The sequence below is a fragment of the Nycticebus coucang genome, chromosome 2, assembly GCF_027406575.1.
Source record: "Nycticebus coucang isolate mNycCou1 chromosome 2, mNycCou1.pri, whole genome shotgun sequence".
NCBI lineage: Eukaryota > Metazoa > Chordata > Mammalia > Primates > Lorisidae > Nycticebus > Nycticebus coucang.
In genome coordinates this window covers 152,269,093-152,296,938 of record NC_069781.1, presented here as the reverse complement: position 1 = coordinate 152,296,938, position 27,846 = coordinate 152,269,093, and the positions used below count along the sequence as shown (strand labels likewise).

Below are 27,846 nucleotides of genomic sequence, written 5' to 3'. Positions count from 1 at the left end.
GATCTACTCTGATTATTCATATTGCCAGAGTTTTTCTGGTGATTTCGCCACATGATTGTTTTTCACCGTTGCCTCTGGCCGTCCTCAGAGTTGGGGAGGTGTCTCTCCAAGATTAGACCCCAGCGGGATCACTCTATTGTTGCTGGATCTTTGTAGGGAGTGACCCTGTGTAGTTCCTCTGGGGCTGCCCCAGTCAGGGAGTTCTGGTTATGGATGCAGCTCTGGAGTGTGACACACCAGATCCAGCAATAGGGTGGGAGGTGGTGCGCACGGTTCTGGGAGTGCCTGGCACCCAGTGTCTTTGGCACAGAGAGCCCAAGGCTCTAGCAGTCTCTGGCCAGGTGAAGGATTCTGCACAGAGGCAGGGAGGGCTCCAGAGGGCATGCAGCTACCAGAGTCTCTGGCCAGATGAGCGGGCCGGTGTGGAGGCAGGGAGGGTACAGGAGGTGGAACACAGGGTTGTGCGGCTCCCGCAGTTCCTGGTCAGGGCACGTGGAGGCCAGGCAGGCGCGGGTCGCGGATTGCGGCACAGCTCTTACGGAGGTCCAGGTGGCAAGCCCAGGAGTTTCAGGTTGCTATGGGCTGTGACGTCACAGCACTGTACCCAGGGCAACAGCCCAAGGCTCCAGTGTGCCAAAACCGGTCTCACTCTGCCCCTGAGGGTTAAGGCTGTAAGGCAGCTCAGTCCCCACCTTTAGGGTGCTCAGTCACAAGGTTACTAGCTCCTGCCCAATCCTGGCTCTGCGACCTTGAGGGCGGAGCTTGCCAGGGCAGTTCTCTCACAATGGCTCCCTGCAGCGCACAGCCAAACACTATTAGCTCCGTCTGGCCCACCAGCTCAGTCTGGGGCCCTAGACGATGCCCAAAGTTCTCTGCACTCCTGCTCAAGCTCTGCCCAAGGCAGTTCAACTGAGTGCCAAGTCCAAAAACACCAAAACAGTTCACAGGTAAGGCCTTTCTGGTTTGCAGTCTCACTGCTGCTTGTCCTTATGGCTGCCAGCGGGATTAGACCAATCGAACACACACAACCACTTGCCAGTTTTCCACTGTTTTTGTCCTCCTCTTGGGGTCCAGAAGGCCCTTGCTGACTCCCTGTATCCCTCAAAGGGATGATTATAGGCAGATCCCACCAGCCAGAGATGCCTGGAGTCTTATCTCCCCAGACTCACCATGCCCAGTTGCAGGGAAGCTGTTACTCGGCCACCATCTTGCTCCCAGGAGTTTATTTTTCATTTTTTAGTAAAAAAATAACCCAGTCCCAGCTACTTGGGAGGCTGAGGCAAGAGAATCGCTTAAGCTCAAGAGTTTGAGGTTGCCGTGAGCTGTGACGCCACGGCATTCTACCCAGGGTGACATAATGAGACTCTGTCTCAAAAAAAAAAAAAAAAAAAAAACTATCTTGGAAAAAAAAATTGTTCTGGAGGTTCTGGCCAAGGTAATTAGGAATGAAAAAGGGGGGAAAAGGCATCCCCCTTTCTTGGACAAGAAGAAGTCAAATTACAAGATTATGTAATCTCACAAGGAAACCACTAAAAAACTATTAGTACTAATAAGTTCAGCAAGGTTACTAGATACTAGATCAATATACAAAAATGAATTGTGGGTTCGGCTCCTGTAGCACTGTGGTTAGGGCGCCAGCCTCATACACCGAGGGTGGCAGGTTAGAACCTAGCCTGGGCCAGCTAAAAATAAAATTAAAAAGTAAACAAAAATAAATTGTGTTTTATACACTTGGAATGAACACAGCAACAATGAAACAAGTGCATTTAGGATAGCATCAAAAAGAATATGCAAGCCAGGAAGAATGGCACATCCCTTTAGTCCCAATTACTTATAAGGCAAAGGCAGGAAGATCACTTGAATCCAGAAATTTAAGCTCAGCCTAAGACCCTGTCATTTTAGTGATAGAAACAGAAAAAAAGTTTAACAAAATAAATGCAAAATGTACACTAAAAAGCACAAAACAGGGCGGTGCCTGTGGCTCAAAGGAGTAGGGCGACAGCCCCATATGCCAGAGGTGGTGGGTTCAAACCCAGCCCCGGCCAAAAACTGCAAAAAAAAAAAAAATAAAAAATAAAAAGCACAAAACATTGTTAAAAGAAATAGAAGATTCAAATAAATGGAAAACATCCTGGCAGCACCTGTGGCTCAATGGGTAGGGTGCTGGCCCCATACACTGAGGGTGGACGGTTCAAACCTGGCCCCAGCCAAACTGCAACAACAAAAAATAGTCGGGCATTGTGGTGTGGCGGGCGCCTGTAGTCCCAGCTACTTGGGAGGCTGAGGCAAGAGAATCGCCGAAGCCCAGGAGTTGGAGGTTGCTGTGAGCTGTGTGACACCACAGGACTCTATTGAAAGCGATAAAGTGAGACTCTGTCTCAATAAAAAATAAATAAATGAATGGAAAACATCCCATGTTCATAGATCAGACTTAAAATTACTAAAATGGCAGTACTCCCCAAATTGATCTATAGATTCAACGCCACCCTATCAGAATCCCAGCTGACTCCTTAGTGACACTGACAATAGGATTCTAAAATTCACTTTTTAAGGGACTTAGTATAACCAAAATAAATAGTAGGAAAACTCATATTTTTCAATTTCAAAACTTATAAAAAAACAACAGTATTCAAAAGACTATGGTACTAACTAAGTACAGACATATAGTCCAATGGAATAGAATTTAGAGTCCAGAAATAAACCCATGTGCCTGTGGTCAACTGATTTTTGAGAAAGGTGCCAAGACCATTTAGTAGGGGAAAAAAAGTCTTTTCAACAATGGTTTAGGACAACTACACAGCCACATGCAAAAGAACAAAATTGGACTTCTACCTCATACAAAAATTACTCAGAGTAGATCAACGATTAAAGTATACAAGAAAAACTATAAACCTCAAAAGAAAACAAAGGAATAAAACTTCATGACCTCAGATTTGGCAATGATATGACACCCAAAGCACAAGCCACTAACTAAAATATAGGTCACTGGACTTCATCAAAATTTATAACTTTTATGCTTCTAGGACACTATCACGTGAGTGAAACGATGATGCACAGGAGAAAATACTTGCAAATCACATACTGACAAGATAATTATATCTAGGATATATAAAGAACTTTAACACATCAATAATAAACTGAAAAATTATCAATTTTTTGATTGATTGTTTTAAACTCAGAGAAGTTTATTCTGAGTCTCTGACCATGGCCCAAGCCAATTTAAAAATGGGGAAAGGATTTAAACAGGTATTTCTCCAAAGAAGATATACAAATGGCCAGTAAGCACATGATACTTGATATCAGGCAAATGGAAATCAAAACCACAATGATAGAGCACTTCACAAGCACCAGAATGGCTACAAGTAAGAACTCAGATTATAATAACCAACAAACTACAATAAAAGATACTCAGCATCATTGGTCATTTGGGAAATACAAATCAAAACCACAATGAGATACCATTAATAACTACTGGGATGGTTATTATAATAATTTCTTTTTCTTTTCTTTTCTTTTTTTTTAGAGACAGAGTCTCTCTTTATCGCTCTTGGTAGAGTGCCGTGACATCATAGCTCACAACAACCTCCAATTCCTCTCTTGCCTCAGCCTCTTGAGTAGCTGGGACTACAGGAGCCCACCACAACACTCGACTATTTTTTGTTGCAGTTTGTCCAGGGCCGGGTTCAAACTTGCCACCCTCAGTATATGGGGCTGGTGCCCTACCCACTGAGCCTCAGGCACTGCCCAATAATTTCTTTTTTTTTGTGTGTGTGTGGTTTTTGGCTGGGGCTAGGTTTGAACCCGTCACCTCCGGCATATGGGACCAGCGCCCTACTCCTTGAGCCACAGGTGCCACCCTAATAATTTCAAAAACTTAAAGTCAGCAAGGATGTAAAGATATTACAGGTAGCAATGTAACATGGCGCACCTTACTCTAGATCAGTGGTTATCAACCTTCCTAATGCAGCGACCCTTTAATACAGTTCCTGTGTTAAAGGTTAAGAACCGCTGCTCTAGATGGTTCTTCAAATGACCCTGCAATTCCACTCCTACGTATTACCTAAGAGGACTGAAAACAGGCACTCAAACAAGTACATGGATCTACACATTCACAAGGGCACTATTAACTATTGCCAAAGAGTAGAAATGGCGCAAATATCCATCAGTGGATGAATGGACAAATTGTGGTATATCCATACAAGAGAGTATCATTCAACCATAGAAAAGGATAAAGTACAGATACATGCCACAACATGGATAAGCCTCAAAAACATTATCCTAAGAAGCCATCCACCACATACTGTATCATTCCGTTATATAGACTGTCAAGAATAGATCAGTCAATAAAACCAGAATGGAAATTGCTGGTTGCAGGTGCTGTGGGAAGGAGAATGGGGAGAAACTACTTAATGGGTAAGGAGTTTTACTCTGCAGAGTTGGAAATGTTCTGGAACTAGATAGAGGGAGTGAGTGAGCAACAGTGTGAATGTACTAAATGCCACTGAATTGTTCACTTTAAAATGGTTGATTTTATATCATGGGGATTGCACAGTAAGTTATTTAAACAAAGTAAGTTAAAAAAAGGTGTTGAAATTAAAACACTTGTATATACTGGGAGAAAGTAAAATGGCAAGTACTTGGAAAACAGTCTAGCACTTCCTCAAACGGTTAAAACAGAGTTAGCATATGACTCAGCAAACCATTCCTAAGATCACACTCTGGAGAAATGAAAACATCTCTACACAAAAGCTTGCACACAAATACTAATAGCAGTGTTACACATAAAAGCTGCAAAGCAGAAACAACCTAGTGTCCATCAACTGATAAATGGATAAAAATACAGTAGTGGGCCAGGAGTGGTCATTCATTCCTGTAATACCAGCATTCTGAGAGGCTGAGCCAGGAGGATTGCTTGAGCACAGGAGTTCAAGATCAGCCTGAGAAAGAGTGAGACCCAGTCTCTACTACCCTGTTTCCCCAAAAATAAGACATCCTCCGAAAATAAGGAAAGATAAGACGTCCCCTGAAAATAAGACCTAGCGCATCTTTGGGAGCATACCTGAAAATAAGACACTGTCTTATTTTTGGGGAAACAGGGTACGAATAGAAAAATTAGCCAGGCATCATGACAGAAGCCTGTAGTCCCACCTATTCAGGCGGCTGAGGCAGGAGGACTGCTGAGTCATGATGATGCCACTGCACTCCAGCCTGGTGACAGAGCAAGACTCTGTCTCAAAAAAAAAAAAAAAAAAAAAACCCAAAAGCAAAAATCCATGGCATAACCATACAATGAAATATTATGTTCTAAAATTGCAATGATGAGTGCACGGATCTGTGAATATACTAAGACCCATTAAGTTGTACATTTTAGATGGATGAATGATATGATATACAATAAATTATATCTCAATAAACCTGTTAAAAATATTCTAAGTAGCTGGTGGGATTACAAACTAATACAAACTTTTGGGAAGGAGGTATGGAGAATCCTCAAAGAACTCAAATTGGACCTCCCATTTGACCCTGCAAATCCCATTACTAGGCATCTACCCAGAAGAAAAAAAAATCCTTTTATCATAAGGATATTTGCACTAGATTGTTTATCACAGCTTAATTTTCAGTTGCCAAAATGTGGAAACAGCTCAATTGCCCACCAACCCAGGAATGGACTAACAAGCTGTGGTATTATGTATACCGTGGAATACTACTTAGCCACTAAAAAGATGGAGACTTTACATCTTTTGTATTAACCTGGATGGAGGTGGAACACATTCTTCTTAGTAAAACATCACAAGAATGGAAAAGCAAGAATCCAACGTACTCAATTCTAACACGAAGGTAGTAGATGAGCTAATGCAAGGTCCAGGATAGGGGAATGAGGGATAGGGGAATGAGAGAGCGGGGAGAGGGAAGGAGAGTGGGAGATGGAGGTCATGGCACACCTTTGGGGGTGGGACAGTTACAAGAGGGACTTTATCTAAGAAATGCAATTAGTGTATCCTAATTCTTTGTACCCTCAATGAACCCAAAACTATAAAGAAAAAGAAAGAAAAAAGAAAAATAAAACTCCTCATTCCTTTCCCTATCAGAAAAAAAAAAAAATGTTCTAAGTAAAGAAGCAGTATCTTTACTTTTTCCATTCCAAAGGGCACTCACCTTTGCCATCACATAAATGGCGCACATTAATAACTGGTCCAGATGTCTGTCCATCATAAGTTCAGGACATTGAATTATGGAGAACTCAAAGCAGGTCCAGATTTTTTTCCTCAGTTCATCAGAAATATCTAGTTTAGCACAAAGATCCCGAAGGCGGACACCTGCTAAGTGGTAAACCTAACAGATAAACAAAACCATCTGAAACTTTGCTTAACACTTTTATTTCCCAAGCTCATGTTTTCGATAGGGGTACATGAAAAATTACCTTTCTGAAGAAAAGCGATAAAGAGCTGGTCTTCCTAGGCCTAATATTGCTGCTGGTTAAAGGTTGGCCTTGCTTCTGCTGTTGGCCACCTGGGGAAATCTGTTGAATAGCCACTTGACCAGGGACTTGCAAAGTTGTTCCTGCCACCTGCTGAGAGCTCAGACTTCCAGAGAGCGCCTGAGCACTCAGGGGCTGGATGGAGCCAGTCACAGCCTGGGCCTGTCCACCAACGTTGACTTGCACTGGGAAAAATGTTATCCCTCCATTTTCATTGGCAATACCTGCAGTTTGTTATAGAGGAAAAAAAAGCATGAAGAAAAAGGTTGATGAAAGTTGTCCAGACAGAGCTTTCTTCCAATTTCTCCTTTCCAATCCCCCTGTCCCCATCATTCCCTCTGTCCCATATTGAGTCACTTCAGCCAAATCCCAGGTACCTTTCCAATAAACACCAAGAAAGAACTCAATATCCATCTCTGCTTTCCTTACCTTGTACAGGAATGGTTACTGTTTGTCCATTGTTAGCTGTAACAGTGGCGGTTGCCATGGTGACTAATGTCTGTCCAGGAACTGGTGTGACAGAAACAGCTTCCCCAGATACATTTTGCACAGGGACAGCATTGACTAGGGGCTGTGGGGGAATGCACCCAGGTGTTCCTCCATCAGAGGGGCTGTCATTCTCAACAAATAGCCGCCTTCTGGTAGTGCTGGCTGGTGGGGAGCTGTACCTGTCATATAGTGTGGTTGGAGAGGTTATGCCTAAGGTCGAAACAAATCAAACAGATCATTTAACTCGAGGAGACAGATCTGGCTTCCATCCAAGCTGTTAAACAGTTAAAAAAAAATTACAGTTTGAAATACTTCATAATTTAAGAAGCAAACAAAAATTACAGAGTCATATCATACCCACATTCCACTAATAAAAATTCAACTCAACACTACTGAGAGCAAAATTTTAAAAAGTAATTTTTTTGTCTTGGAGTATTCCTTTCTCTACTACCCCTTCGCCTAAACCAAACTAGACTTTTTTCCTCTGCTACCACAGGGCCTTCATGATTTAGGGGCAATTTAAGGACCTTCTCTACGTTTCTTTTAATTTTTTTGAGACTGAGTCTCACTTTGTCATCCTTGGTTGAATGTGATGGCATCGCTGCTCACAGCAACCTCAAACTCTTTGGGTTCAAGCAATTCTCCTGCCTCAGCCTCCCAAGTAGCTAGTACTACAGATGTCCACCACAACACCCAGGTATTTTTAGAGACGGAGTTTCAATCTTGCTCAGGCTGGTTTCAAACTCCTGAGCTCAGGCGATCTGCCCATCCCAGCTTCCCAGAGTGGTGGGATTACAGGCATGAGCCATCGCGACCGGCCTCCTTATTCTATTTGCTATATTTTTAACCTTATTTATTATTTAACTTCTACTTAACACTCAAATAAGATGTAATTTCGCTATAAAGCCACCACTTGACAGAGGGAGCTGATGTCAGTGTGATATACAGGAGGCTCCCCTCCCCCATTTTATAAATTTGCATCTGTCTTTTTCCACATACAGAAAATTATTAAAGCTCAGTAATATTCTTTGGAGAGGTATACATACGTGGTTTGGATTTAATTAAGCACAGTTTATCTTTTAAAATAACTTTGAGATATAGTTCACATACCATGCTTTTCACCCATTTAAATTTTCACCCATTCAATGCCAGAAAGCATTGAATTCTACAATGAAATTTTAAAATTTTATATTTATAAAATTTAATTTTATACCATTAAATTTTATAATTATGGTAAAATATGTAACAAAATTTGGCACTTAAACCATTTTAAAGTGTACAATTCAGTGGCATTATATTCTTAACTATTTCTAAAATTTTTTCATCGCCCCAAACAGAAACTCTATTACAGAGTGTCCAACCTTTTGGTGTCTCTGAAAGAAGAGTTATCTTGGGCCAAACATTAAATACACAAGCACTAACAAAAGCTGAGGAGCAAAAACCAAAAAAGTCCATGCGTAATTTCTGTAATATCTGCCACTATAGATAAGCAAAAATGTCTTCATGTAATAATCCTAATTAGGCAGTGGCATGTTCCAAGAGTTTTTTATTTTTTATATATTTTTTGAGACAGAGTCTCACTGCCTTGCCCTGGCTAGAGTGCCATGGCATCAACCTGACTCACAGCAACTTCACACTCCTGAGTTCAAGTGATCCTCTTGCCTCAGCCTCCTGAGTAGCTGGGATTACAGGCGCCTGCCACAAGGCCTGGCTGATTTTTCTATTTGTAGTAGAGATGGGATCTTGCTCTTTTCTCAGGCTGGTCTCAAACTCCAGAACTCAAAGGATGCACCTGCCTCAGCCTTCCAGAGTGCTGGGATTATAGGCATGAACCACCGTGCCCAGCCCAGAGGGCCTTTTAAAGTCATTGAGCGGGTCTCAAGTTTGAGTCCACTAAAATAGAAAATATATGTACCTAAGTATGCAACTAATAAAATATCTTTGGGTTTTTTGATTTTTTTTATTATAAAATTAAAAGTAGACAGCATAAAACTAGTGGGATATTTGACATGGTATTTGAGAAGCTAATGCATCAGTATGTGGTTTGATGGAAGTAGACGCAATTCTCAGTGAGTTCTCAAGGTGTTCTTCATCAGATACTTTGGTTCTAATTTCACTCTTTATTATTTATTTATTTGTTTTGCAGTTTTGGCCTGGGCTGGGTTTGAACCTGCCACCTCCGGCATATAGGACCTGCGCCCTACTCCTTTGAGCTACAGGCGCCGCCCCTAATGTCACTCTTAATGTGCTTCCTTCATGAAAATTGTGCTCACAAATGTAGGTGCTGGCAAGAATAACAACATGTATAAGGCGTGACTGTGAAGCACGGGATAGTTATCTCTGGGAAGACGGGAGCTATAAAAGTCCAGTTAAAGAGACATGATCGAATGTTTTTCTTTTTTCTTTTCTTTTTTTTTTTTTCTTTGAGACAGTCTCCCTCTGTGCCCTGGGTAGAGTGCTGTGCTGTGGCGTCATCATAGCCCACAGCAACCCCAAAGTCTAGGGCTTGAGCAATTGTCTTGCCTCAGCCTTCTGACAGCTGGGACGACAGGTGTGCACCACTACCCCCAGCTAGTTTTTCTATTTTTAGTAGAGATGGGGGTCTCACTCTTGCTCACACTGTCTCAAACTCCTGAGCTCAAGTAATACACCCACCTCAGTCTCCCAGAGTGCTAGGATTACAGGCGTGAGCCACTGCATCAGACCGCAGCTATGCATGCACTCCGTATGAAAACTGGCATTTAACATTTATGTCCAATGAAAATGAAGTCTCAAATGCGCCAAAATATGAATTATTTTCCCGGAAATCTTGAAATCTCTTTTCAAATTCTTTTTTTTTTTTTTTTTTTTTTTTGTAGAGACAGAGTCTCACTTTATGGCCCTCGGTAGAGTGCCGTGGCCTCACACAGCTCACAGCAACCTCCAACTCCTGTGCTTAAGCGATTCTCCTGCCTCAGCCTCCTGAGTAGCTGGGACTACAGGCGCCCGCCACAACGCCCGGCTATTTTTTGGTTGCAGTTCAGCTGGGGCCGGGTTTGAACCCGCCACCCTCGGTATATGGGGCCGACACCTTACCGACTGAGCCACACGCGCCGCCCTCTTTTCAAATTCTTAAATAAAAAAGTAAGACTGTATATTTCTCGCTGCTCACAGGACTGTGTTTAGCCGATGTGTCAAAATGCATAAAATTGTTTGCCTTAATTTGAGCTTGCTATGATTTCATTTTCATCTGGAATGCTGTCATGGTTTGATATGTTGTACAGATAAGTTGGTTTTCACCATGAAAACACATGTTTAACTCATTTAAATGAGCAGTTAAATCTACACTAAAAATTCTAAATCTGTAAGCCAGTTTTCATTAATTTCTGGCCCAAATTTGGTTTTTGATACCATAAATGACTTGATAGCATGTTATAAATCACAAAATCTCTTCAACATTTGGACTCAACTTGCCATCTCACTTGTGAAAAGTAAGCGATGGTGCTGTAGTCGGTATCGATACTTTTAAGGAATTCCTGGAATTGGCAATGATTTCCTTGGCCCTTATGAAATTCACAGCAATTCTCTGATTTCTTTTCTGAATGTATGTATGTTCGTTCATTCTTTGCGAGATTTTTGTTTCTAGTCCTTATCTTAAACACTGTTATTATTATTAAATTTTAAGCCTCTTTAATTTTGTGAAGGCAAAAAATGGAAACCTAATAAACACATGTATATGTAAAAATTAAAAAAATTCTGTTGAGAAGACAGACTTTTTTCAGATCAGCTTTGTCCTTATGATACAATCTTTCACATGCATTGAATTTGGCAGTATATTTTTGCATTTGATGTCTTTTCAAATCATAAGTCTTTGAAAACTTGCACAAATTCCCTACAAATTAAGCAGAGTGCCGTCTCAACAAAAAAGTAGTCCTCTAACCACTTTTCATTGAACGATCTTCCTTCGTCCATAATATGTTATTTTGGGGGGTTCTGTTTTCTTTTGAGATGTAGAAGCCATTCTGGGATGAAAAAATAATAAATAAGGTACTATATTTACTTTTATCATGAATTTTAATTGACAGGAGAATATAAAGTAAGGTTTGGGCCCGTCCGCATCTCAGCTGCTGACGCAGGGTGAGGAGGCCGATTGTCAAGTGCACGGGTGGGGTGTGAGGTGCTGCCAAGGAGCGAAGTGCCCTGAATAATCCAGTAAGAATGCACGCCTGACTTCTGACAGTGCTGAACACCCAATGTTGCAATGGTGGGTTGAGTGCTCTGGCATCACAGCTCACAGCAATCTCCAAGTCTTGGGCTTAACTGATTCTCTTTCCTCAGCCTCCCAAATAGCTGGGACTATAGGCGCCTACCACAACACCTGGGTATTTTTTGGTTGTTGCTGTCACTGCTGTTTGGCAGTCCTGGGCTGGGTTTAAACCCTCCAGCTCCAGTGTATGTGGCTGGCGCCTTAGCTGCTTGAGTGACAGGCACCAAGCCTGAAATACTATCGATAATTGCCTCCTCACCAAGTCACAAGCATATGTAACATCTGATGGTGTCGATTCAACTGTCTATGCCTGAAGATGACACACTAGAAGCTGCCACGCTGTAAAAGTGAACCCGGGCAGGTGCACCTTGGGAAAGCGTGTGCTCACTTTACGAGACACTGCCACACAATGTTGTTGTCTACAGAGTTCACCCTCGAGAACTGTGCAATGGAGTCCACAATAAAAATCACAGAAGAAATTTCATAATCTTTTCAGTAAGTTTACAATTTTGTGTTGGGCCACATTCATACCATTGGGCCACGTGCGGACTGTGGGTTGGACACCCCAGCTCTATATCCACTGTGAATTAGTCTACTTTAAAGCATTCGCACCAGTGTCTGAATTTTTGAGAGGCATTCATTTCTCTCCTCTGTGTCCACCTGTAAAAACTGCATATTATAAAATTTCAAAATATATGCAGGGAAGTCATCAGATGTACTGACAGGAGTATCCAATAGACTGTGGCTTAACATTTCCTCATGATGCAAAAGAAAATATATTTGTTGTGTATTTGGTACAAAGCTGCAGAATCTGAAAAAATTCATGAAGATCAATTTTTTTGTAAAGTAGCAAGAGACTTCAGGAAAATGGGGAGGTGGTAAGTACAAAGACAATTAAGTTTATTAAAGTCCTAATCTACAGATTAGAAGAGGGAGAACCTCTACAGAAACAGAAAGACCAGCTGACAGATCTGGGGTGGGTCTGAGGGGGCAATGGCAGAGAGTTTGGCCACTGTGACACCTCTCTGAAAAACAAGGACGTTTTCATACAGGTAACTCACGTTCATTGAGTATACGCTGCCTGGGAGTGATTCCTGACATTAAACTGACCTTTCTTCTACAGCCAGTGCCTATCAATTATATTATAAAACTGATCCAGAAACAATGTTCTGCTAATAGCATTCCCAGATTTGGAACTCTGGATTTACAGAATTACTATTTTAAAAAATATATTATGTCTCACATATACAAAAGTAAACCTTGCACCTGGCTAATCTAAGGAGCTGCGTGGAATGCAAACCGGATGCACAGGAAAACTGTGCACCCTGCACCTGGCAAATCTAAGGAGCTGCGTGGAATGCAAACCGGATGCACAGCAAAACCGTGCGCCCCGCACCCGGCAAATCTAAGGAGCTGCGTGGAATGCAAACCGGATGCACAGCAAAACCGTGCACCCTGCACCGGCAAATCTAAGAAGCTGCGTGCAATGCAAACCGGATGCACAGCAAAACCGTGCGCCCCGCACCCGGCAAATCTAAGGAGCTGCGTGCAATGCAAACCGGATGCACAGCAAAACCGTGCGCCCCGCACCCGGCAAATCTAAGGAGCTGCGTGCAATGCAAACCGGATGCACAGCAAAACCGTGCGCTCCGCACCCGGCAAATCTAAGGAGCTGCGTGCAATGCAAACCGGATGCACAGCAAAACCGTGCGCCCCGCACCCGGCAAATCTAAGGAGCTGCGTGGAATGCAAACCGGATGCACAGCAAAACCGTGCGCCCCGCACACGGCAAATCTAAGGAGCTGCGTGGAATGCAAACCGGATGCACAGCAAAACCGTGCGCCCCGCACCCGGCAAATCTAAGGAGCTGCGTGGAATGCAAACCGGATGCACAGCAAAACCGTGCGCCCCGCACCCGGCATATCTAAGGAGCTGCGTGGAATGCAAACCGGATGCACAGCAAAACCGTGCGCCCCGCACCCGGCAAATCTAAGGAGCTGCGTGGAATGCAAACCGGATGCACAGCAAAACCGTGCGCCCCGCACCCGGCAAATCTAAGGAGCTGCGTGGAATGCAAACCGGATGCACAGCAAAACCGTGCGCCCCGCACCCGGCAAATCTAAGGAGCTGCGTGGAATGCAAACCGGATGCACAGCAAAACCGTGCGCCCCGCACCCGGCAAATCTAAGGAGCTGCGTGGAATGCAAACCGGATGCACAGCAAAACCGTGCGCCCCGCACCCGGCAAATCTAAGGAGCTGCGTGGAATGCAAACCGGATGCACAGCAAAACCGTGCGCCCCGCACCCGGCAAATCTAAGGAGCTGCGTGGAATGCAAACCGGATGCACAGCAAAACCGTGCACCCCGCACCGGCAAATCTAAGGAGCTGCATGGAATGCAAACCGGATGCACAGCAAAACCGTGCGCCCGGCACTTGGCAAATCTAAGGAGCTGCGTGCAATGCAAACTGGATGCACAGCAAGACTGCTTTTCTGTCCTTTTAGGGCAGCACCCCTGTCACATTGACCAGGGTCGCACTTCCCAACTGACAGAGTTGAAGCCAAACATGGTCCCTCCTCTTACCTCACTGGCTTGTCTGTACTCAACGGGATTGTGAAGCTTTATTTTCTCCTAATCTTAAAATAACATATTTGCCTAAAAATTATTACAGAAATTACAGGAATTCTATCACCCAACAAAATCATTCTTAATAGTTTAGTTTTTCCCATTTTCACCTTTTGTATGCTTATAGATAAATATACTTTAAAAATAGGGATCATAATAGCCGGGCGTTGTGGCGGGCGCCTGTAGTCCCAGCTACTCGGGAGGCTGAGGCAGGAGAATCGCCTAAGCCCAGGCGTTGGAGGTTGCTGTGAGCTGTGTGACGCCACGGCACTCTACCGAGGGCAATAAAGTGAAACTCTGTCTCTACAAAAAAAAAAAAAAAAAAATAGGGATCATATTAAATGTATGGCATTCTATCTTTTTTCTTTTTTTTTGAGACAGAGTCTCACTCTGTTGCCCAGGCTAGAGAGATGTAGCATCACAGCTGACAGCAACCTCAAAGTCCTGGGCTCAATTGATCCTCTTGCTTCAGCCTCCTGAGTAGCTGGGACTACAGGTGCCTGCCACAACACCCAGCTAGTTTTTCTATTTTTAGTATAGACAGGGCTCTCACTCTTGCTCAGCCTGGTTTCAACTTCTGAGTTAAAAGTTACCTACAGCCCTCGGTTTCCCAGAGGTCCAGAATTATAGATGTAAGCCACCATACCCAGCCTATCCATTTTTTTTTTTTTTTGAGATAGGTTCTTGCTCTGTCTTCCACTTTAAAGTACGGTGGCATCATAGCTCACTGCAACCTCAAAGTCTTAAGCTCAAGTGATCTTCCTACCTCAGCTCCCCAAGTAGCTAAGACCACAGGGACATAACTGCACCCTACTATTTTTGTAGAGATGGGGTTTCGCTCTTACTCAGGCTGGTCTAGAACGCCTGGCCTCAAGTGTTTCTCTGGCATTGGCCTCTCAGAGTGCTAGGATGACAAGCATGATCCTATTCTTTTTTTTCTTTTTCTTTTTTTTTTTTATTGTTGGGGATTCATTGAGGGTATGATCCTATTCTTTTTAATAGATATTTGTAGGCCGAGCACGGTGGCTCATGCCTGTCATCCTACCCCTCTGGAAGGCAGAGGCAGGTGGGTTGCCTGAGCTCATAGGTTTGAGACCAGCCTAAGCCAGAGTGAGACTTTGCCTCTAAAAACAGCTGGTGTTTTGTACTTTTCTGTGTTCTTAAATATTCTTTAAAAGCATTTCTTTTAAGTGATCTATATGTTGCTAAAATGCATAGTATATTTTCTATTATATATGCCCTATTAAATATATTTGTAGGTTTAAATGAAATTTAAATGTTCAGATATTAGGCCCCCAAATAGTCCCCCTAGTATTTTAAACTTACTCCTTCCAAGTCCTCCGGTATCAGCACGAACTTCACTCACCCTTCTGGGAGTCAAAGGGGAACCACCAAGACAAATTTCATCTGCTCTTTCCAGGTTCTGAGGAGGCATGACCTACAAAGAATGGTTTATACAGAATGGTAATATCCAAAAAAAGCATTTTAATAAAAAGTAGAATAAATTATCCAAGGCAAAAGAAAAAAACTAGCTTGGTTCATTAGTTATCCCATCAAAATAAAATCAGCTGTCTTTTCCATTTTCATACTACATTTAAAAAGTTTTGGCAGTCTTTAAAAATTCAAAACCTGGTAATTTGATACTAAGTATGAATCAACTTTATTTATTTGGAGAGTCGGAACATCAACCACTCTAAGAGACAGAAACTTGATCAGGAAATCAAGAAAGAACACTGAAATTTTATTCTGTCACTGAAACCCTGGGGCAATGAGAAATTATTTGAGTCTTGTTTTCTCTTTGATTTGGGTTATATACCTTAAACCCAACTGCTACCCTCCTACCTCCTAAAAGGAAGATACTATAATTGCTCTCTATGTACTTTTCTTAGAAAAAGATGTTAAGATATTTTCACAAACCTCTTCACACGTAGGAACTCCATTTTCATTGTCTCTAATTCTCTCCCAGAGTGGGGAGTCCGGTTTCCATGCCAAATGATCTAAGATCTGTTCTTCAATCCGATTAAGGTGTTTCACCACCTCTCTACAAAGCCCATCTTCGGCTCTTATAAATACTTCTATCACCTGAAATCAAGAAAAATGGCCTGGTTCATTTAATAATTAGTAAATATTTGTAAATATTTCATAAATAAATTCATCAAAAATTACAAGCTGAAAAGAAGCAGCTACTCTTCTTTTCACTGTTTGTAAATATTATTTAAACTACAAGTATGAATTACAAAATCTTTTATATACTATACTTTTGAAATTTTTAAATGAAAAAACATGCCTTATGTATTAAGGTTAAAAAATATTATAAAATTTCAAATAAAAATTCTCTAAACATTCAACCTATGCCACTATAAAATTTAGTTTTGACTACTGTATGAAAGTTATGATAAGCTCATATGCTATATCAGTATCAAGAAGGAAACACCTACCAAATCACTATTTTAACTCCAGACCTCTTTATAACGTATGAAAGGGAACTTATTTTTTTCTGACTCTATCAATTTTAATTTTCATAAAATAATAAAAGGCTGCTATATAAGATTAGCTAGTGATGTGTGCTGCTTTTTTTTAAAGCCTCATTAGCTCATAAAATCACAGCATTTTAAAAGCTTTTATTAGATAAAAGGAATCAAATGAAACTTTTATGCAAAATAGAGCTTTAATACAGTATTAAAATTTATATAAATCTTAAGATTCTATTTCTTCTCTACTCTCCAAATAGAGATTAAACATGTAACTAAAAACAAGAAATGTTCTTAGATGTTAACTTGAACTAAATGACTAACAACAGGAAGTTAGTCTCATCTATAGTTTCTTCATTATTATATTTTTAAAAAATACCTTATAAAAATGATAAAGTGGCACATCAAATATTTCAGTAATAAATGGAAAATTCCCAGGCGGCTTATAAGAAAAAGTGACGACTTCAAGGCAACAGGCCAAGAGTGATCTGTGGAATGCATCTTGTTCCAGAATACCCTATAAAATAAAGTTATTAGCATTTAGAAACATTATTCTTTTTTTTTTTCTTTTGAGACAGAGTCTCACTTTGTCACCCTAGGTAGAGTGTCATGGCATCACAGCTTACAGCAACCTCAAATTCTTGAGCTTAAGCGATTCTCTTGCCTCAGCCTCCCAAGTAGCTGGGACTACAGGCGCCTGCCACAACCCCCGGCTATTTTTTGGTTGCAGTTGTCATTGTTGTTTAGCAGGCCCAGGCCGGTTTAAACAAGCCACCCCCGTTGTATGTGGCTGGCGCCGTAACCACTGTGCTATGGGCACTGAGTCACATTAGCTTATTCTTTTTGTTGTTGTTCTTGTTGCAGTTTGGCCAGGGCGGGGTTTGAACCTACCACCCTCAGTGTATGGGGCCAGCACCCTACTCACTGAGCCACAGGAACTGCCCTATATTAGCTTATTCTTAAAAAACATTTTATACCCAGTTAAATGAAAATATCAAAGAAAATCTTATTTTCTGAGTAAAATGTGCCCATTTTCTTTTCTTTTTTTTTAAATTTTATTTTATTATTAAATCATAGCTGTGTACATTAATGAGATCATGGGGCACCATAGTTTTATAGACCGTTTGACACATTTTCATCACACTGGTTAACATAGCCTTCCTGGCATTTTCTTAGCTATTGTATTAAGACATTTATATTCTACATTTACTAAGTTTCACATGTACCCTTGTAAGATGCACCGCAGGTGTAATCCCACCAATCCCCCTCCCTCCCTCTCCAATGTGCTCGTTTTCTTAATGAAACTTTTCTTACTGTATAAAGAAGCCCATTTTTAAAAAAGAAAAAATATATATATATTTTTTTTTTTGTAGAGACAGAGTCTCACTTTATGGCCCTCAGTAGAGTGCCATGGCCTCACACAGCTCACAGCAACCTCCAACTCCTGGGCTTAAGCGATTCTCTTGCCTCAACCTCTCGAGTAGCTGGGACTACAGGCGCCCGCCACAACGCCCAGTTATTTTTTTTGGTTGCAGTTTGGCCAGGGCCGGGTTTGAACCCGCCACCCTCGGTATATGGGGCCGGCGCCTTACCGACTGAGCCACAGGCGCCACCCAAGAAAAAATATTTTTAAAAAGTGTAAGACTTAGGCCGGACACGTGGCTCACGCCTGTAATCCTAACACTCTGGGAGGTTGAGGCAGGTGGATCACTCGACCTCACGAGTTTGAGACCAGCCTAAACAAAAGCGAGTCCCCTAAGTCTCTACTAAGTCTGTACTAAGAATAAAAAACTGAGGCAAGAGGATCACTTGAGCCCAAGAGTTTGAGATTGCTATGAGCTGTGATGCCACAGCACTCTACCCAGGGTGACAAAGTGAAACTCTGCCTCCAAAAAAAAAAAAAAAAATTATAAGACTTAAAAACCTGTTATATTATGAAATATAACTAATGAAAAAGTTTACACCCCTAACCAACAATCCCGATGCTTAGAGAATAATGGTGTTGAAAGATGTTTCAAAACAGGCTACTGCTATAAAAAAATAGATGAAAGGCAGGCAAGTGACTGACTAGGTGACCATCTACCCAAAGTCAACACATTCATCCCAAGATTATATTATCACAGATGACTTTTATTTTCTTCTTTTAGCTTATAATTTTCCAAAGTTATTTATAAACATTTGTTATTTTTTAATTTAAAAGTTACTCAGGCAACAAAAAAGATAAATTGGATTTCATCAAAATTAAAAACTTTTGTGCAGGAAAGGAGACAAAGTAAATTGATGACCACAGAATGGGAGAAAACCCTGGCAAGTCAATATCTGATAAAGGATTAATATCCAGACATACCACTGGTTGACAAAAAGCAAATAATCAAAATAAAAAAGTACTTCAACAGACTTGAATTTCTTTAAAGGAAGTCTAAAAGAGCCAACACATGAAAAGACATCCAGCGTCACAGTCTTCAGGGACATGCAAACCAAAGCACCTGGAGATCCCAACTTCACCCAGGAGGATGGACACCATCGAAAGAACAGGAGGAAGTGACAAACGTGTGCAGAAACTGAACCCTCGTGCGTGGCTGGGGGGCATGTACACAGCAATGGCCCTGCCTCAAAAAGTTACACATAGAATTGCCAGAGGGTCCAGCAATTCCATTTCTAGGTACGAAATGGAATGAAAGAACTGAAAGCAGGGACTTAAAAAGATACTTGTCCACCAATATTCGTAGCAGCGTGATCTAGAAACAACCCAGAAGTCCCCAACAGATGATAAACAAAATGCAGTCCAGATACAACGGACTTTGATTCAGCCTGAAGAAGGGATGAAGTTCTCAGATAGGCTACAACCTGGATGAACCCTGAACCCATGATGCTACATGAAGATGAGGTAAGCCAGACCCAAAAGGACAAACACGGGGTGATTCAGCTGACTGAGCTGCTTACAATAGGTAAGTTCATAGAACCCAAGTAGACGGTGGGTATCGGGAGAGGGGCCAATGGGGAGGGAGCATTTAACCAGGATACACGTGCAGTTCGGGGTGACAGAGTTCTGGAGATAGATCTGGTGGTGGTGATTACACAACACTGGACTGAACTGCATTAATGACATTGAATTAAAACTCAAAATAGCTGAAGGGGAACTATTACGAACATCTTACCAGAAGACATTATTTATTAGCTGCTAAACTACAGCTATGTTTTTACACCCTTCTGTATGTTTTCACACAAAAAAATTAAGTCACAAAACAGCTCTTTAAGTGAATACAGCCTATGTAGCCATTTTTTATATATAAAAAAATAAATGTAGGGCAGCGTCTGTGGCTCAAAGGGGTAGGGCGCTGGTCCCATATGCCAGAGGTGGCGGGTTCAAACCCAGCCCAGGCCAAAAAAAAAAAAAAAAATGTAAATAGTTACAAGGAATTAGAATACTGGTCAGTTTTATAATTTTCTTTGAAATGTTATTTTAAAAATTAGCTTTTCAAAAAGTTTTTATTGATGTTATTAAATATAAATTTATAGAAAAATCTAGGAAAAATAATTTTCTTAGCCAAAGAGGAATGGTTGAATGTTTATGCTAAAATTCTATCCAGGCCGGGCACTGTGGCTCACGCCTATGATTCTAGCACTTTGGGAGGCCAAGATGGCAGGATCACATTATATCAGGAATTTGAGACCAATCTGGGCAACATATTGAAACCTCTGTCTCTAAAAACTTTTTTTAATTAGCCAGGCATGGTGGTGCAGACCAATCCTAGCTGCTTGGGTGGCTAAAGCAGGACGATGGCTCAAGCCCAGGGTCTGGATGTCACGTTGAACTATGATCCTGCCACTGTGCTTCCAGCCTGAGTTCCCCAGCAAAACCCCATCTTTTAAAAATAAAAAAAGTCCTAACCAGTCAATACTCAATTTATTCTGGCTGTATAATGCTTGCATTAAAAACTCCATGTTCCCGGCCAAACTGCAACCAAAAAAAATAGCCGGGCGTTGTGGCGGGCGCCTGTAGTCCCCGCTACTCGGGAGGCTGAGGCAGGAGAATCGCCTAAGCCCAGGAGTTGCAGGTTGCTGTGAGCTGTGTGACGCCACAGCACTCTACCGAGGGCAATAGAGTGAAACTCTGTCTCTACAAAAAAAAAACTCCATGTTATTTAGCAACTTAAGGTTAAGCCTAAATGTTTGAATCTTTGACTACGGAATCTTCCACCCTCAGGAGTTATACGCGATCACGCGTGGCCTGCTGAAATGGGGGACTGAAGGGGAGAGGGCTCAGAACACAAGATTCCTTAGGTGCCAATCTTATTCCCTCAAAGCTATATATTATTTCTTCAGTAATTCCTTTTTGGGGGTGGTGGGCAGGAAGGAAATGACATTTTACTGTGCCGATTAATCCATTTGCTGTTTTACTCACAGATAAATCCATGTCTCCCAGTCTTTTTTGTTCTTGCTCAATAACAGATTCTAAGACCTTATAGTAAAGCATCTCTGCAAAACGAAAATGTTTGCTGGCAATTTCTGTAGAAATAATTAAGAAACACAAAAATGGCACAAAAAAGAAAATAAACATGGCGGAAAATGAAGGCCCACCCCTCTGTCTTCACGCACCAAACAAAACTTATAAACCAACCCAACGCTTCAGAAATATCCATTTCTTACGATCGGTGTTTTAATTATCCCTAAGATACTTTAATTTTCTTCATGACAAAATTCACGGTTCTCTAAAACTGTGACATGAAATTTGCGTATAAAGAACTATAATATCATTCATTGAGATTGACAACCGCCTTTTTCCTATATACTTGAATAAAACAGCTCTATGGTAAGAAGCATGTAAGTGATTTACTATTCCACACACACTTAGTTCCAGTTCACAAGATCAAACAACTCCTAGGCCAGGTTTGGACATATAAAAGCCATATCTTATGTTCTTTTTCTTTTTTTATTTTTATTTTTATTTTTTTTATTAAATCATAACTGTATATAATGATATGATTATGGGGCATCATACACTCACTACATAAACCATTTGACACATTTTTATCACAGTGGTTAACATAGCCTTTCTGGCGTTATCTCAGTTACTGTGCCAAAACATTTACTCTTTTTCTTAATAGGTTGAAGAATCACTAAATGAAAACTAAAGATCTGCAAGTAAAAAAGCATCAGAAGACCAACGTGATAAATATGTCACCCTAAAATCTCTCTCTTACTGAAAAGGCTCAGAAATCACTTTGTTGACAGAAAAATTAGGCAGCTATATTCTAGCCCTTGGTCTAAAGTCAGAAATCCTTTCCTCTTATTTCTGACTCATTAACAAGAAACATCAAAGAGCAGAGCAGTATGGACAATATTAAAATTTACCTTTAGCACTATTGCCAAAATCTTCATCGGGCTGGGAATGCTGACAATATACTTCATACATTTCTTTCAGTCTGTTAGCAATAGCCTGAGTTGGATCTCTGGAACATGTCCTAAAAACCAAAAAAAAGAGAAATTCTCTAATTAAAGATCTTGCTGCATCTGGGCATGGTGGCTCACGCCTATAATCCTAACACTTTGGGCCTGGGAGGATTGCTTGAGCTCGTGCCTGTAATATGAGCAGCCTGAGAGGCTGAGGCAGGAGGAACATTTAAAGCCAGAAATGTGTAGGTACGGTGGCTCAGGCCCTGTAATCCCAGCACTCTGGGAGGCAGAGGCAGGTACACTGCTTAAGCTCAGGAATTTGAGACCAGCATAAGCAAGAGTGAAACCCCATCTCTCAAAAATAGCTGGGTGCTGTGGTGGGTGCCCGCAGTCCTCTACCAGGGAGGCCGAGACAAGAGGACTGCTTTGAGCCCAAGACTTTGATGTTGCTGTGAGCTATGATGCCACAGCACTCTACTGAGGGCGACAAAGTAAGGCTCTGTCTCAAAATAAAAGGAGACAAATAAGCGGGGCACAGTGGCACACGCCTAGAGTCCCAGCTACTTGAAAGGCTGAGACAAGAGAATCCCGCGAGCCAGAGAAGGTGAGATGGCAGTAACTATGACACCACAGTGTTCTATATTCTGCCCCAGGCGAGATAGCAGGGCCCCATCTCAAAACAAAAGCAAACAAACACAAGAGGTCCCCCCTTCCTTATCAAGGTGGCGGTGTTACTATTTTGAGTGGGATTATAACTTACTGCGGTAAGTTCAGCAACGTGGGCCTGGGCCCGTCTGATACGTGTAACTGGCCCCCACTCACCCCACATATCCCCAATTACTGATAACCAAACTTGCTCTCAACTATTTCTCTTGAGGGCAGGACAACTTCCATTAAGAACTTCTAGCAGAAAACAGAATGGGGGGTATATAACGTACACCATGCACTAATGCAAACTGTTAATGACCTTCTACAATTGTTCCCTCTAAACAAGGTTTACATTCATTTCCTTTATTAGAAAGCAATATGGGGGGGTGGGGGGGCGGCGGCGGCGCCTATGGCTCAGTGAGTAGGGCGCCGGCCCCATATACCGAGGGTGGCGGGTTCAAACCCAGCCCCGGCCAAACTGCAACAAAAAAATAGCCAGGTGTTATGGTGGGTGCCTGTAGTCCCAGCAGCTCGGGAGGCTGAGGCAAGAGAATCGCGTAAGCCCAAGAGCTGGAGGTTGCTGTGAGCTGTGTGAGGCCACGGCACTCTACCAAGGGCCATAAAGTAAGACTCTGTCTCTACAAAAAAAAAACAAAGCAATACACGTTCAATGAAAAGGCATCACACAAATTGTGTGATTGGGCTTTTTTTGTAACAATTTTTTATGCTTTTATCTTGATCACAAATACACATATTTCTTGTAAAAATGAAGCAAGTTTAGGAAATTACGAAGAAAATAAAAATCAGTTATAATCCCATTAGGATAACTACTGAACATTATATATAATATAAGCAGAATTTTATTTATGAATACACACCTTTTTGTGAAAACTGGACCTGTTAGTTTTACCTAGTATCTACTGGTAAGTTTTAATTCCACTAATGGCACTTTAAGATTAGAGAAGCTATTATGCCTGGTTGAAACTGTAAAGACATCTGGAAGGTAGAGAGACCAAGACAGGCTTCTAAAATGTATTTATGAAAAGATTCTATATTCAAGGCAAACAAGGTCCATTTGAAAAACCTAAGTTAGGAAGAGGACATGTAGACTTAGCTGGGATGAAACGAAAAGTTGTCAGCCTGGGCATTTAGTAAACCCATGAGTGGAAATTTTCTTAGGCGTGTACACAGGGTCTTCTTCTTCTTCTTCTTCTTCTTTTTTTTTTTTGAGACAGAGTCCCGCTCTGTCACCCTGGGTAGAGTGGCATTATAGCTCACAGCAACCTCAAACTCCTGGGCTTGAGTGATCCTTCTTGCCTCAGCCTCCCAAGTAGCTGGGACTATAGGTGCCCACCACTACTCCCAGCTAGTTTTTCTATTTTTAGTAGAGACGGGGTCTGGCTCTTGCTCAGGCTGGCCTCCAACTCCTGAGCTCAAGCCATCCACCCGCCTTGGCTTCCCAGAGTGCTGGGATTACAGGTGTGACCCACCATCCCTGACCCCTAGAGTCTTCTTGACGCCATACCACCACAAATAAAATGGGGTCCTACCTATGTCATCAAATCATAAAGTTTTAGGACTAGGAAGGACCTTGGAGGTCGCTTTTCAAATCAGCTTACCAAAGGTTATACACAAGATAATGAGATTCACTCCCCTGTGCTTTTCACTGAAACTGACTGATATTCCTTCCTACAGTCTCGGGAGATCAGAGGACCGGGACTACATTTTTTTTTTTAATTGTTGGGGATTCATTGAGAGTACAATAAGCCAGGTTACACTGATTGCATTTGTTAGGCAAAGTCCCTCTTGCAATCATGTCTTGCCCCGCAAAGGTGTGGCACACACCAAGGCCCCAACCCCCTCCCTCCTTCCTCTCTCTGCTCTTCGTTTCCCCACCCCTCCCTCCTTCTTTCTCTCTCTGCTCTCCCCTTCCCCCACCCCCACCGTGACCTTAATTGTCCTTAATTAGGACCAGTACTACATTAAAGATTTCTGATCTTCTATTTATACATCTTACATTGCTAGGTCCTCTATGGACTAACAACAGGACTGAGCATGCAACTGATATAAAATTATTTAATTTTGACCAAAGTACATTACTTAAACATTAATTTTTAATTCAACTTGTTAATATGTTGTTTGGGATATTGCATCCTCATTTATAAGTGAAATATGTTTGTAATTTTCCCTTTATAATAATATATTCTCTCCAATCTTAATATCAGGTGTACCCAGATCAAGTAGAATGATTTTGAAGCGTTTCTTCTTTTTCTATTATCTATAAGATTTGGCATGATCTGTTTTTTGAAATTATCTTTTACTTTTATTTATAAATATTAGTTGTCTATTTTTTGAGACTTAAAAAAAAAAAGAAGTTAACTGATGACTCCATACTGAATCTGAGTCAAAGCATTCTATAATAGACATACTCTTATTTGACAATGTGAATGTTACTTTCTTTGCATTATTATTATTATTATTATTGCTTAATATTTCGATGCATTAATTCTCTGATTTCTTTTCTGAATGTATTTATGTTTGTTTATTCTTTACGCGGTTTTTGTTTCTAGTCCTTATCTTAAACATTGTTATTGTTGTAAAATTTTAAGCCTCTTTAATTTTGTGAAGGCAAAAAATGGAAACCTAATAAATACATGTATATGTAAAAATAAAAAAATAAAAATAAAATTATTAATGGGTGAATTAAGGCACTAATAGTGAAAAATTAAAATAGTAAATGGGAAAATAATCAAAATCACAGTGGCTCATGCCTGTAATCCAGCACTCTGGGAGGCTGAGGCGGGTGGATAGCTTGAGTTCACAAGTTCAAGACCAGTCTAAGTAAAAGTGAGACCCTGTCTCTACTAAAAATAGAAAAACCGAGGCAAGGGGCAGCACCTGTGGCTCAGTGAGTAGGGCGCTGGCCCCATATACCGAGGGTGGCGGGTTTGAACCCAGCCTGGGCCAAACTGCAACCAAAAAAAAAAAAGAAAAACTGAGGCAAGAAGATTACTTGAGCCCAAGAGTTGGAGGTTGCTGTGAGCTATGACACCACTGCACTCTACCCAGGGTGACAGCTTGAAACTCTGTCTCAAAAAAAAAAAATCAACAAGCAAATCTTGGCCCAGGGTTCAAACTAACCTGAGAATCTGTTCCAGTTTCTCACTGGGTGCATTCTTGAGGCCTGTCAGCACGGTGTGAAGACGACTCAAGCTGTGCGTCGCTGTAGAAACCGGAGTCACACAGGGGCTGTTCTCCTTGGCGTACCTCACACCAGTAAGTGGTGTGGAGATTCTAAGTGCTTTCGACTAAAGAGAAAAATTAAGTAGAATTAAAACACACATACACACACACACACACACACACACATATTATTTTAGGTCAGAAAGACTTTAAATCACAAATGGGCATTCAAGCCAGTGAAACTTGATCATAAAAACACAAAATTTGGATCACAAAAACAATAAATTTTAGTAACTCAAATATCCCTCAATTCCTCAAATTCCAGGAATATCACCATTCCTGGAATTTAAACTAAGAGCAAACACGGCCCATGTGAAGAAGTGTGAAAGGATAATCTGTATCTTAGTTAACTAAAAGTTAGTCTCTTAAAAGTTAAACCTTTAAGATAAGGTATAGCTCCCTATTATCCCTCCTTTAAAATGGAAGTGTGAAGGCAAAGATGAACTTTATACTCACTCGAAATAATTAATATCACTCTCATCCCTGAGAAAGGGAATTTCACAGCTCTCATCTACTGCTGTTTTTGTAAACACAGATTGACCAAAGAACCATGAATTAAATCTGGCCCAAATAAAATCCATGATTTAACAAAAGCCCACGTAAATCCTCAAATTTGCTTCAGAGGGAGAGGACAGAACATTCTTCAAAAGGCAACAGAATGTCCCTGACACAGGACAACAGCCTCATCCAGCTTCCTGCCCTTCCTCTACCTTTAGTTACTAGGATCTCTCATGGGTTTTCCCCCTAAAGTACAATTCAGAGAAATAAGTTAAAAGTTAACATTCTTAAATATAAATATGAAAAAGATATGACTTAGTGTCAAAGAATTTAAGCATGACCACATATGCTAGGAAGATATCTTTTCTCATTTTTCAAATAGACTCTGAAATGTTAAGAGAGCTTAATATCTTTTAATATTCAAGATAAACCAAATTTCCTTGTGTAGTAAAAGTACTTACTCTAGAGTTAGTTTTAAAAACACCTAGGAAAACTTTTACCTGGCAACAGAGCAAACTATTCAAGTTCCATACGGTACGGGAAAGCATAAAAATTCATTATCTATAAACAATAAATCTATATGCTTTCTCCATGTTCTAAACGACAGCAGAGCTCAGAACTTCCTTTTGTTTTAAAGAAATCTTTCCTAAAGTAAAATAATCTGCATAGATTAACTGCATTCAAAAGATGCACCCGGACTTAGTTTCTTCCAGCCAGCTTCTTCCCTGTGTACGCAGCAGTGCGGGTGGTGTGTGTACGTGTACAGGAGAAGGGACAGCAGTCAGCGCACATAGCCACGTCCCCCACACGCAGCAGCGGGTTCAGAGGAACTCAGACGTGTCAACCCACACAGCTTCCTGCCCAGAGTCCGCAGAGCCAGCTCGGTGCCTCCGGGCAGCACCGGTCAACGGCTTAGCGGGAACCTTCCTGGGCATTATGATCGGGAGGAGGGTGTCTTTAACTCAGGTATAAATGGTATGTTGGTATTTTTTTAAACATTAGGATGTTCCTTCAACCTCTTTTATTCTCTTATCAATTCTTACTGCTGAGTAATCGCTCTTTATTCCGTGGCTTTAAAAGCCATCTGTACCCTGACCACCCCAGAACATTCAGACACAACCCTCGCCTCCGCTGTGAACCACAGTCTTGAAAGCCTCAGCTGCCTGCTCGACTTCTCTACTAGCATGCCCCAAAGACAGCTCACTTTTACCGTGCTGGCGACCCTAACAGTGGATTTCTCCCAGACTTGCTCTTCCCTCTCAATAAATCCCAACAGTAAATATTCCCAGAATCCCTACTGTGTGCTGAGCACGGCACACAGCCCGGAGTCCACTGCATGGAGAAAGATAAACCATTCTCTGTACTTACCTAGCTACCTGCCTAGCACCAGACAACGGTAAATACAGAGTAAGAGGGAAAGGAAATCGTCACGGTTGGGGAGAATGTTGGCGGTTATTATTTTATAATAATAAACAGAGATAAGAGACCAGAATGAAGTGAGGAAGGAAGCCGCAAGACTCTTAAACACGCTGCAGGCAGAGGAAACAGCAAGGTGACGTGGGAGGACATTAATGTGGCCGTAAAGTTCCAATTTTATGGCCACCCTGTATAGCCCCAATATCGTCACGTTTCTCCGAATCAAGCCGCCATAAACCATCAGCAGAATCATTTTAACAGCCTCTCAACTCCCTACCTCCACGCTTCCCCCTCACCCCCTTTCCCAATCAGAAGGCGGGGAGGTTGCTCTTCTC

General features: G+C 41.5%; 1 protein-coding gene across 5 annotated transcripts in view; it reads right to left on the bottom strand.

Annotated features, from left to right (window-relative positions):
* RBL2 (RB transcriptional corepressor like 2) overlaps positions 1–27,846 on the bottom strand; it is an 80,210-nt gene that overhangs the window by 28,712 nt on the left and 23,652 nt on the right. For 4 of the 5 annotated variants that reach the window (XM_053601791.1, XM_053601802.1, XM_053601818.1 and 1 more), the window contains exons 9-17: positions 25,496–25,662; positions 21,665–21,774; positions 20,715–20,818; positions 16,689–16,826; positions 15,756–15,920; positions 15,165–15,276; positions 6,908–7,177; positions 6,422–6,702; positions 6,157–6,333 (exon numbers count right to left, since the gene is read on the bottom strand). In XM_053601791.1, the coding sequence (XP_053457766.1) occupies positions 6,157–6,333; positions 6,422–6,702; positions 6,908–7,177; positions 15,165–15,276; positions 15,756–15,920; positions 16,689–16,826; positions 20,715–20,818; positions 21,665–21,774; positions 25,496–25,662 (1,524 nt within the window). The remainder of the gene's footprint in view (positions 1–6,156; positions 6,334–6,421; positions 6,703–6,907; positions 7,178–15,164; positions 15,277–15,755; positions 15,921–16,688; positions 16,827–20,714; positions 20,819–21,664; positions 21,775–25,495; positions 25,663–27,846) is intronic. The other variant, XM_053601808.1, reaches the window with a different exon arrangement.